The 11,908-nt window shown below is 40.7% G+C and overlaps 1 protein-coding gene and 1 pseudogene across 2 annotated transcripts; both read left to right on the forward strand.

Moving 5' to 3' along the window:
* Positions 1-1,309: 1,309 nt before the first annotated feature.
* Positions 1,310-2,279, forward strand: LOC147463995 (uncharacterized; annotated as a pseudogene).
* Positions 2,280-3,123: 844 nt separating this feature from the next.
* Positions 3,124-6,671, forward strand: LOC147463996 (pentatricopeptide repeat-containing protein At2g03380, mitochondrial-like). 2 transcript variants are annotated; one of them, XM_086492320.1, is made up of 2 exons: positions 3,533-3,669; positions 3,773-6,671. In XM_086492320.1, exon 2 carries the CDS (start codon positions 3,923-3,925, stop codon positions 6,428-6,430), a length of 2,508 nt encoding a protein of 835 aa, XP_086348446.1. In that variant the 5' UTR covers positions 3,533-3,669; positions 3,773-3,922; the 3' UTR covers positions 6,431-6,671. The 2 variants fall into 2 exon arrangements, with proteins under 2 accessions (XP_086348437.1, XP_086348446.1); XM_086492311.1 differs by having other exon boundaries at positions 3,124-6,671.
* The last annotated feature ends 5,237 nt before the right edge of the window (positions 6,672-11,908 follow it).

Raw genomic sequence — 11,908 nt, forward strand, 5'->3', positions numbered from 1 at the left:
CATACAACCCATTGGATCGCCAACCTTGCTGCCCTACTACGGTGCTACCCTGGACTCTAGAGTTCTCACTGCATGGCTAGTTACAGTGTTGCATGCCCATTGGATCACTAGTTGATAACGCCCGCCATACCCTTCCAACTTCCAGCTTACTACACTAGTTTTGCGACAAACATCATTGACTATTGCCATCGAGAAAATTTTTGTTACGCCCATTGTATCGTGGTGGTGTAACAAGATACATCAAAGCAGTGCAAACTATAATGTCTTCTACCGCTTCTAATTCAAACAATGAGATTTCAAAGGTAAAATTTGCGGCTCTTTGGTTGTACATTGTCGAGGTTTGCTAATGCTCATGTGCAAAGTGCTACTTGTCTAATGTTAAAATGTTTCTCGTTAGGTGATTATGAGAGATGTGAAGCAAAGTGCACTTCTCAAATTTGGGAGTGTCACAAGAACACTAAAGCAACAACGTGCTAGAGAGGATGCACCGAGCATGCCATGTGAGGACAATGGGATAGATGAAGAGTTAGAAGAAAATGAAGAGCCCGATTCGTCATCTAAAAATTTCGAAAGAAGGGCACTTTGGTAGGATGAATGGCTCCATAAATTCAAGTATCTCATATATGATAAAAAGAAGGTGGGACTCTTTTGTAGTTTTTGTTTAGATTACCCACATTCTAAGAGTGCTTATGCCAAGCAAGGATCGAGAAAATTTAAAACTAGCTTTTGTCTTTTTGCCTTGTATCCATCCTTACTTGAGTTAATGAGAGACATCGGGATGCAATCCATGACCTCTCTTTACAATGATGATAAGGCAAGTGCTGAAATCATCCATTGTATAGAAAAGGCCACAAGGGAAGAGACTTTAGCAAAAGTGAGGAAAAGTCCTTGGTTTGGCGTGTTAGTAGATGAATCTACTGACATTTCTCTACATCACCACATGATTGTCTACTTTTCCTATTTAGACCTTGGATGTGTGCCTTGTACTTCCTTTTATGGAATGGTGTGTACAAATGATAGTACTACTAAAGGCATTTATGATGTTCTTATCCATGAAATAAAAAATGCCAATATAGACACTAGTAGGTTAATTGCCTTTGGTTTAGATGGGTGTTCAACCATGGTAGTCCGTAAGAGAGGTGTAGCAACCCTTTTGAAGACATTTAACCCTAGGTTGCCTGCTATTCATTGTGTTGCACATCGCACAAACCTAGCTACTTTGGATACTTCCAAGAAAATCCTTTATGCTAAGCAAATTGACCAATTAAGAATTGGAGTTGCCAATCACTTTGCAAGTAGTTCCAATAGAATGGAGAATTTGAAAGAAATTCAAGAGGAGCTTGATTGTGAGGTAGTGAAGATGCAATGGATTTTTGAGATCGATGGTTAAGTAGATATGCTTGTGTGGCCAAGATATGTAAATCTTTGGATGCTTTGCTTGTTGTTCTATCACAAGAAAAGCAAGATTTGTATGGCATGCTAAGTAACTTTGAATGTATATATGCTTTGCATTTTCTTGCTGACATCCTAGGAAAGATTAGTGATTTGAGTAGATGTTTCCAAAAGGACTATGTTGATGTGATTACAATACATGGGATTGTTCAAAGCATTATATTATGCATTAGATATTAATATTTAGAGGAACGAAATGTTGACCTCAATGCGTCTCAAAGAGGTGTGGGAGGTTATCCTATCATGCCAGACTATGGATCAGAAAATGTCGTTTTGCATGCCTTGCGCTCTTCATTGTGAGGTCATATGTTTTTCAGTCAGAAAATTCTTCGTGATGTTGAGGGAGGTGACTTGGTGCGTGCATTGGAATTTCAGTTTAGATATGCCCAAAAGTTGTGTGAATGCTTAGAGAAACGATTTGTGGATCATTCTATCATGAGATGTATAAAGTTTGTGGTTCCTGCACAACATCCAATTATGAAAAGTTGTTAAAGTATTTTGGAACTATGGAATGCTCTGAAATTGAATCTCTCTATGGGGAAGAGAAGATTGTAAACGGGAAGAGGTTTTTTCCTCTTATTGATGGGAATGCATTTAAAGATGAGTTTAGAAAGTTCAAACACCAAGCTACAATTGATTTTGCTAAAATGGGCCTTGTGAAGTTGCTTCTTTGCTCACCAACAATGAAAGTTGGGAAGATATGTACCCAAATGTATTGAAGATAGCTCAAATTGCTTTGGTTCAATGTTGTAGTACTGCTATATGTGAGAGTGGGTTTAGTAGTCGAACAAAGATAAAGAACAAGTGGCGAAATAGAATGGAAATAGAGAGTTTGGATGCACTATTGAACATTTCTACTGAAGGTGATGATGTGACGGATTTGTCTCATGCAACGGAGATGTTGAAAAATCTTGCAAATTGCCATCGTTTTGCTCCCCATGGAATAGAAAAAATCGATGTATGAACTTGTGGATGGAGTTAGCTAATGCTCCGTTTTGATTCTACTTTGCCATTAGCACATTGTAGCCTTGGCAAATGCATTATGTATCCTCTTGCTCCATGTTTCTTGGAACCACTCTATAGCTTTGAGGCAGTCTTGTGCAAATCGCCATCTTTTTGCTCCCCATGGAATGGAAAAAGTTGATGAATGAACTTGTGGATGGAGTTAGCTAATGCTCCCTTTTGCTTCTACCTTGCTAGTAGCACATTATAGCCTTGGCAAATGAATTATGTACCCTCTATCTCCATGTTTCTTAGTATGACTCTATAGCTTTGAGACGGTTCTTTTGGCTTCAATATTTTGTTGGGACTCTTTTGTTGCCACAATAATGTTTTACTTCACTTGAGTGCAAAATAAATGAAGCAAGGTGCCATCGTGTTATCTATGTGGTTTCGTTTTCCATTATCTTTTTCAAATAGTTTCTACAGTAGATGTAAAGTCATGACTCGCCTTAAGCTTGTAATACCCTTATGCTAAAAGTAATCTTGTTGCAGTGTTAAAGGGAAATATGACGGGTCAAAAAGCACACAAAGAGAAAAGAGCCACCTTCAACCAAGGTAAAAGGCTAATAGACGGTTGAAATTTCTAGATGCCGCTTGGAAACCTTAGAAGCAAGGAAAATGGACCTTTTCCAATACAAAAATTTCTCGAACACTACTACAGACTATCATATACATGGGTATATGGAGGGAAGCGGCTTAAGGTGTACAGCACCTCATCTCGAGAGATCAAGCATTGGTCTCTGGCGTAGGGTGTCAATGTCCCCCGTGCTGAGAAGGTTGACATGTCGTGCTAGATAGATAGAGAGAGAGAGAGAGAGAGAGAGAGAGAGAGAGAGAGAGAGATGGAGATGGACGTGCCTCAAATTTCCAGCACAAGACTAGCCTTGAGCAAACTATAAATTGCCACGACAATCTTCCCCTTGTTCATTTGGCAGCCTTAGCGAAACGCAGCTTCTCTCTAGCCTACTATTTGGTTACTGACTCAACAGTGGCCCATGGGCCAAAATTGTGCCGAGATGATTAGCAAGCAGAAGGGTGTCTCATGCTGCGAGTGTTGCGCCGGTTGCAGCAAATCAGAAACAGGAGCTACAGGACTACCGCATCCTCAGAATTGGCTGATTCCGGTGGACCTGTCCAGAACTTTAGTAAAAGTCTCATTTCTTCTGATGGCGAGTTGGGATGTTCTCTTTCTGATGTCGCCTCTTTGCTTCAGAGGTGTGCAAAGTCCAAAAACCTCTATGCTGCTAGAAACTGCCATATTTGCGTTTGCTGCCTTGGGTTGGACGCTCATCCTTACATTCATAGCCTTCTTGTTCAGGTATATGCGTGCACACATGCCCTCAGTGAAGCCTTCTCTGTCTTCACTGCTACCCATCATCTCCACCAGCAGTCCTTCCTTTGGAATCACATCATCAACGGCCTCGTTCATCATCAACAGTATGCACATGCATTGCAGCTCTTTGAAAATATGCAGCAACAATGTGTATTACCCAATGAGTTTACATTCACTTTGGTTCTCTCTGGATTTACTACTAAAGAGGATTCGTGCAAGGGCAAGCATCTGCATGCAATCATCCTCACATGTGGCCTCCATCAAAATGTTGTACTTGCAACTGCACTCATGACAATGTATCAGAAATGTGGACTTTTGGACACTGCATGGGGCACCTTCATGAACATTCTCGAAGCAGATGAAGTGTGTTGGACCTCCATAATTTCTGCTCATGCACAGCATTGCCAAAGTGAGCGAGCGCTTCATCTGTTTGGGTTGATGTTGCATGAAGGTTTCCCTCCAAGCAAGTTTTCTATCACATGCACCTTAGATGCATGTGCTAATTGTGCAGCACTTATTGCTGAAGGAAAGTTGCTGCATTCAATCATTTTAGAACATGAGTTGAAAATAGACACATCGCTAGGGAACATGCTAATCAAGTTTTATGGTGCACGTGAATTGTTGGATGATGCACAGCATGTTTATGATCATATGCAGCCCAGAGATGTGGTTTCATCAAACTCTTTGATTCAAGCATATGCTCAACAAGCCCAGGCAAAAGAAGTGTGCCAAGTTTTCAACCAGATTCTTCAAGAGGGAATTCGCCCCGACAAGGTGACGTTTTTAGGCGTAATTGATGCTTGTGGGGTTGAGGAAGCTGAAGGAAGAGCAATTCATGGTTTCATTGTGGAGGGGGGTTTTGACAAGGACATGATGCTGGAAACAAAGGTTTTGAATATGTATGCTAAGTGTGGAAGACTTCAGGATGCACAAAGAGGTTTTGAGATGATCAAAGAGCACAATGCAGCCGCATGCTCTACCATGCTATCAGGACTGGCTCAGCAGAGAAAATTTGCAGAAGTGCTTTCCCTTTTTAGTCAAGTGCAACAAGAAGGAATAAGGCCAGACAGGGCTGCTTGTTTATGTATGCTGGATGCATGCGCTACTTTGTCAGCACTAATGAAAGTAAAGTATGAGCATGTTCACATTCTAAATTGTGGGCTTGAATCAGACATTATCATTTGCAATTCTCTCATAAGTAGCTACGGCAGGTGCGGTAGCGTAGAGGATGCTTGTAAGGTCTTTGAGAACATGTCGCAGCAGGACATGGTTTCATGGACTGCCATGATTGGGGTTTATGCACAGCACAGTCATGGCAAGGAGGCAGTTCAATTGTTTTGCAAAATGCTCCAGGAAGTGGACGCAAACAAGGTTACCTACATGTGTGTTATAGATGCTTGTGTAGGCAGCTCCATGTTCTCGGAAGGTAGATTGATTCATTTCTGCATTGTTCATGATGGATTGGATACTGATGCTGAAATTTCAAATGCTCTTGTGCACATGCATGGAAATTGTGGCAGTTTAGAAGATGCCTCTCATGTGTTCCTACTCACATCTGCACATGATGTTATCGCATGGACTGCCTTAGTTGGGGCCTATGCTCAGTATGGACAGAGTGGTGAAGCCTCTGCTCTTTTTGAAAATATGTTACAATCTGGTGTGATGCCAAATAAGGTTACATTTATCAGCATGTTAGATAGCTTTGTCTTTGTTAGTGAGAAATGGCTAAGTTTTGGCAAGGAGATGCTTTGCCGCATAATAGAATGTGGCCTTATGTCAGATGTTACTGTCTGCAATGCAGTCATCAAAATGTATGGGGAATGTCGTAACCTTGATGCTGCATGCAGGGTGTTTGATTGTATGGATGAACGGAATCTGATCTCTTGGACTGCCATAATTGCAGTGCATGCACAGCATTCAAAGGGGAAAGAGGCTTTAGAACTGTTTAGTCGAATGCAACGCTCGGGATTTGAACCAAATAGCATCACATTTGTCTGTGTTCTTGATGCATGTGCAAGCTTTGCTGCACTAGCAGCAGGTGAGCACATACATAGCCTCATTGTGCAGAGTAATTTGGAGTCTCACGTATTCATCGGGACTGCTCTTGTGAACATGTATGGTAAATGTGGGCAGCTGTATTCTGCTCGATATGTTTTTGACCGGTTAACAAAACGCAATTTACTGACTTGGACTACAATCATTGCAATATATGCCCATCACGGGAAGGGCAAAGAGGCAGTAAGGCTGTTCAAAAAAATGGAGCATGAAGGCTTTAGAACCGATGATGCGAGCCTCGTTAGCATTCTTGCTGCATGCAGTCATTCTGGTTTGGTGGATGAAGGTAGCCTTCTTTTTACCAAGATGATAAAGAACTGTAGCAGCTCTCCCAATATGGATCACTATGCGTGCGTGATTGACTTACTAGGAAGGGCCGGAAGATTACGTGAAGCAGCGGTTCTGATACAGGATATGCCTTGTGAACCTACTGCTGCGGCTCTTATGTCACTTCTTGGATCTTGCAGACAAAAAAAGGACCTTCAAACAGGTGAGTGTGCTGCATTGCAGGTGCTTGCTTCGGATCATAAAAATTCAGCTCCTTATGTTGTGCTATCAAATATGTATGCTTCTATTGAAATGGAATAAGGAGCTGAGCCAATTTCTAGCTAAGTTCCTGTCAGCCAAGATGCACTTTATTGTGCTTACCTTGTGTTAATGCGATCAATATTGGGAATAACAATAAAATACGTGCACTTTATGGCTTTAGAGGTCAAGCTATGTGCAAAAGCTCCAATGCAATTAGCCCCACAAATCTATGATATTATCCTGTGGTTTCAAGAAACAATGGCAATGGGTTGAGCAATGCCTATGTCTTTTAGATGGTAGATTCTTGTATGCTATTTGTCTTATTGCATGGTTGTATTATAATCAAAAAATGTTAAAGAGCCTATTTTTTGGTAAGCTTGTGAGTAAGTTGATTAATTATTTTCTTCTATGATTTTGGGGATCTTACAAATCGTAGGCGAAGACTAATCAACGTCACTGGAGATGCTCGTGCCAAAGCAAATATGTTCGTGTCATGGATGTAGGTGTATGCATCAAAATGTCTATCCCAACAATGCTACCAGCGTAGTGTCACCTTTGGTATTAGTGTCGTTATATACCAATGCTGTTACTGACGTTGGTTAACCAGCCACAGTAACTCTGTTGCTGGCAGTTTTGGGAAAAAAAATTAATGGATAGCAGAGCTTGGGGATCCTGCCACCACAAATATTATATATGCTGGCAAATATCATCATGTGAATAGGGGAGATAGCCTTATACCAACTATAACATACTATTGGAAATTGAAAAGGCTAGCCCATGGGAATACTCTTTTCCCAACCATGCAAAAGATCTTTGGCTCTTTGATCACCCTCAACTGTGTGTTCCCATGGACCTTCAATATGTGAATGTAGGAGACATATCCAACTATGACAAACAAATTGAAAGGTTAGCCCATGGGACTACGCTTAAAGCATGCAGAAGATCTTTGGGAAAGGGCACCACGTGCTGACAGAAAATAACAACGAAGTAAGTTCAGCACTTTTAAGCACTTGTGACTTGAACACAAAGAGCTTTACACTGGAGACCAGTGTCAATCATTTCCCAAGTATCTTAAAAACATTTTTCCTAACCGATCAAAATAAGGGGAAACTTGAAATTCTCTCGGTTTTCAGGTCCTCCATTTGGTGTTAATGCGATCAATAGTGTCACCAGATTTGGGGTCCTCCATTTGGTGTGGTTCAATCCTAGCCTTTCCTCTCTACTCCAGTCCGATCATGGTAATGCCGCGGCATCTAGCTATGACAAACCCACCCTCAGAGAACAATAATTTCCTTTAATTATACACGCAAAACAAAATCTATTCTTGAGTAGACACTCACTTCATGCAAGCATGCCAAATACCATCTCTCCTAGATAGTATATTCTCAAGCATGCATCCTCATACAATAAATTTCACAATTAGATTCTATCTAGCCATCTCAGAACTCTTGGTATTTTAAAATGATGATCTTTCCAATCATCTCATCCTTGCGGAACTCTTGATGCACTAGTTTACCGTCCATCTAGTTTATCTCATCCAAGCTAGAAGTCTTGATGCATTAGATTAAATTTCCAAAACAATGCCAAGCTGATGCCACATATGCACAACTCACAATTACATTCAAGAAAACATGAATACATAAAGTCCATCCACTTAGAGCAACTCGGGTCCATTGTATGGAGCCTAGACTCTTGTCCGATCGTTCAGAAAGAAACTTGCTCAAAGTAAGAAAAATAACCTTGCTCAAAGGTGGATTGTTCAACTGGTATAAAAGTTTATATTTTCATGGAGTCCAAACAAGGTGAAACAAGTCAAACTGGTTCAAAAAGATATCAACCATATATCAGACAATACCCAAGCACAATTCTCAATCAAACTGTCTGTACATGCAAACAGAATGCTTGAAACAAGTTCAATAAGAGGATCCCTTTGACAATCTAACTCGAAGGGTGATTGGTTTTCCGTCTTGTTGTTGTGTAATAAGTCATTGTTGAATGGCAATGTTAGCATCATGTTGACGGTGTCATGGCATGTCCAACAATGATGTGAAGTAGTCGTGTATGTTTTTGTTGAGCTTCATTGTGGAGTAGTGGTGAAGACTACATTGTGGAGTAGTGGTGAAGACAACCCAATATTGTATCTTTCACATTGATCCTCTAAGGTAATTTTTATTGAAGGCTTGCCATGCCTTTGGAGAATGAGGCTTTTTGGACAAAGAATTCGAACACTACATAGCATTGTCCTTGAGAAAAGCGGTTGCACATGAAATCTTGTTTCGTCTATATAGTTGCAAAGTGAATAGATTGTGTCAAGTTATTATAGAAAGTGAATTTCTTTCTTTCAATCTTTAAACAAAAGAAGGTAAAGAACTTTACCACAGATCTACCATCCTTAAGTCGTTTGGTTGCGCACGCGTTGATGGATAATAAGGGTAACCATAGGGATTCCAACCGTGGAATATGGAAGATGGTAATGTGGAGATGGGACCAAAGGAGGTGCAAGTGGAGGTCTTGAAACCACCTTTCTAAACAAACCATAAAGCAGAATAGCAGTATAATCTCTTGTTTAATGAGTTAAAGCTCTCAAACTATCATGTACCAAAGGATTCAACAACTCATGCATAACTAGATGCATCTTGAATCCAAAAGCATGCCTCAAAAGTAAATTATGCGACTCATTGACAAGAAATCGTTAATATTCTTCTCAATCTAGAGTTTTGATTGTAAGCTCATGAAAGAAAATTCAAATGGATCTACTACCATTGAAATTGAAAGAGCGCCACATTGGAAAGGGGGAACAGATACACACCAAGAATACTCACAATATACCTCTTTGTAGCCCAGGTTTCACACGACACCCCTGTGATATGTTAACTTAATGAAGTGTGATATGTACTAAGTAGGTGCGAGAGCACCTATTTGAATCACGAGCCTTCTATGTTGTAGTAGTGGAGAGTCCGAATACCCATAGTGTATGGGGAATCTTCCTAGATGAGCACCATTAGGAATCATGGAGAAGATTTCATTGTATGATTCTTGTTGGCTCGTTGTGGAAGAAATTTGTTGGATACAAAGAGAGAAGAATTGATTCTTAGTGTATGAAGCTAGGATTGTAGATGAGTGATTCTTGCCATCCAAATCGGCAAAGAACGCATCGGCAGTGGAAACACCGTCATTCTTTGCGCGCATGAATGTGTATGTATGTGCAAATGTGGAGTGCACACCTGTAGAGGAGGGCCGCATTTGGATGTGTGTGTGTTCCAATAACAATATAACATAAACACCAAAGAATCATTTCAAATTACAAAAGACACTAAAAACTATGTTAATGAAAAGGTGGTATAATTCCCATTCATAGTACAGAACAGACTTTATACAGAAGTATAAGGGAATCAAGAGCCTGAAGATATATAAATCTGCCATCTTCAAGCCAAGGAACTTTGAAAACCATAGTTGAGAAGGTAACCCTCACCTGCACCCATGGAAACAACACACCATTTAGTTAGCATTGGCACCGTATGCAGGTGATGCATGGGTATCCCACATGTTATAGATATCATCCAACTAGATTGCATTCAAAGATAAATAATAAGAAAGGTCAAGTTAATCCTATATTCAGAGATGAAATCATTTACAAGGGGCAAAAAAACATATGAAGCCCCTTGTGCTTTACAAGCTCTCATGAGATAAGGTCGGAGACAAGTTTTATGAGGCATTTTAGCTTCGAAGTGGACCACATATACCTATTTCTTGACTTTACAGAGTTTGACATTAATGGCCGCTATTTTTTTGGGGTCAGTGATAGTGCTCATACGTGCAGTCAATCTATACTTTGGAGTCACCTGTAACATAAAAAGACATTTAGTAAGTAAATCCTACACCCCCTTAGTCGGAGTCAAAAACGAAATGTAAGGTAATAATATGAGTATTAATACCCTAAATCATAGTCCATATAGATGTGTTATTCCATATTTCCTCATTTGTTCCAAAAGCTAAGAACATGTGCCGCCAAGGTCCATAATAATGATGCAATATGCACCACTTAGGGCCACAAGAACAGCCCATATACAACCATATCAACCATATACCACAACCCATCATATCCATATTCAGAACCATAAACGTCCACCTTTAATCATAACCATGTTCCCAACCAACCATACTAGGCCAATATGAGCAATCCTACCAAAATTTTAAATACACAACACTAAAACGGCAAGAGAGGTAACCTTGATAACCAACCTAGAGGCTCAACAACAGAAGTACACCACCATGGCATCCTTACCAAAAATTACAAGCCATTCTCTAACACCCCCAAGTATATCCACCCCACCATATAGGGTCATTCACCAGGTATTTTAAGAAGAACACCAATCATTCGCCCCCTTTTTTTTCAAAAAAACACCACAATCACTGCAACAATTATCTAGTAAATGAAAGAGAATACCACCTTCCAATGCTTTATTTACATGCCTATGACAAACCTCAGGTATGCATTGTCAGATACCCCTTACAATCGAGAGGGAATCACAAACCAAAGCCATAGATCCCAAAAGGGTACTCATACACCTACTAAAAAATCAATACCTAACTCGCAAAGTGAAAGAAAAACCAATGTTGTAGATACAAACAGTGCAACAGAAGCTGCCAGTCATATATACCCGTATATGCATGATAAAAAGTTTGATAACAACAAGTGAATCACAACCCATCACACAGTTTGGACAATAGTCCATATTAATTCCATACGTCAAATGAGATTGAGTCAGAGCAGCCAACTCCACAATAGCATGCTTATCCTTGCCTTTTGCCATATAGCCGACTACTTAACACTACACCCTTGCAGGTAAAACCCTCACGATCCCAATGTACACAAGAACACACACACACACGCTCTTTAGAAACACACAGTACCAATGCTAAGTGAGCATGGAAGCTCACCTTTATAGGGGTGGGAGCCATTGGTGGCCACATTCCCTTACTGTAGTGTGGCGGGCCCTGCTTCAAGAGGAAGATGATACAACAGCGCCGCCCTATACAAAGGCCTCATTTTACACAACATTGTGGCGGGCCAGGCTTCAATTGGGTAGAAGATATAGCTCGACATCTTGTACAAAGAGAGGGGGGGGGAGAGGGAGAGAGGGAGAGAGAGGGAGAGAGTAAAGAGGGGGGGAAAGAAGGCCCTAAGATAGTGCAGTAGCACAGACCCGCCAGGGGGCCACAATGATATTACGCAAAAGAAGATGGAAAAGTTAGATCCAGGTAGCCTGCATCTCCTCATAACTCTAGTTATCTACTAAGGGTTAGGTGCCATTTAAGGTATCTCCTACTAACAAAGTCACCTATTAAATTTAATTCAGCTATTCATCCAAGTTTTCCCAAGCCAATCAGTCCCCGATTAATAATACCACGGGCATAGCAACACTCTATTCCTAGAAATGTGTGTGTGTGTGTGTGTGTGTGTGTGTGTGTGTGTGTGTGTGTGTGTGTGTGTGTGTGTGTGTGTGTGTGAACCCACTATGTAGGGTGCACGGGCGG

This window comes from Adiantum capillus-veneris, chromosome 2 (assembly GCF_014529385.1).
Source record: "Adiantum capillus-veneris isolate H3 chromosome 2, ASM1452938v2, whole genome shotgun sequence".
Lineage (NCBI taxonomy): Eukaryota > Viridiplantae > Streptophyta > Polypodiopsida > Polypodiales > Pteridaceae > Adiantum > Adiantum capillus-veneris.

Excerpts from the sequence above, each read along its gene's own strand:
- LOC147463996 (XM_086492311.1), top strand. The coding sequence starts at position 3,497 with ATGCTGCGAGTGTTGCGCCGGTTGCAGCAAATCAGAAACAGGAGCTAC.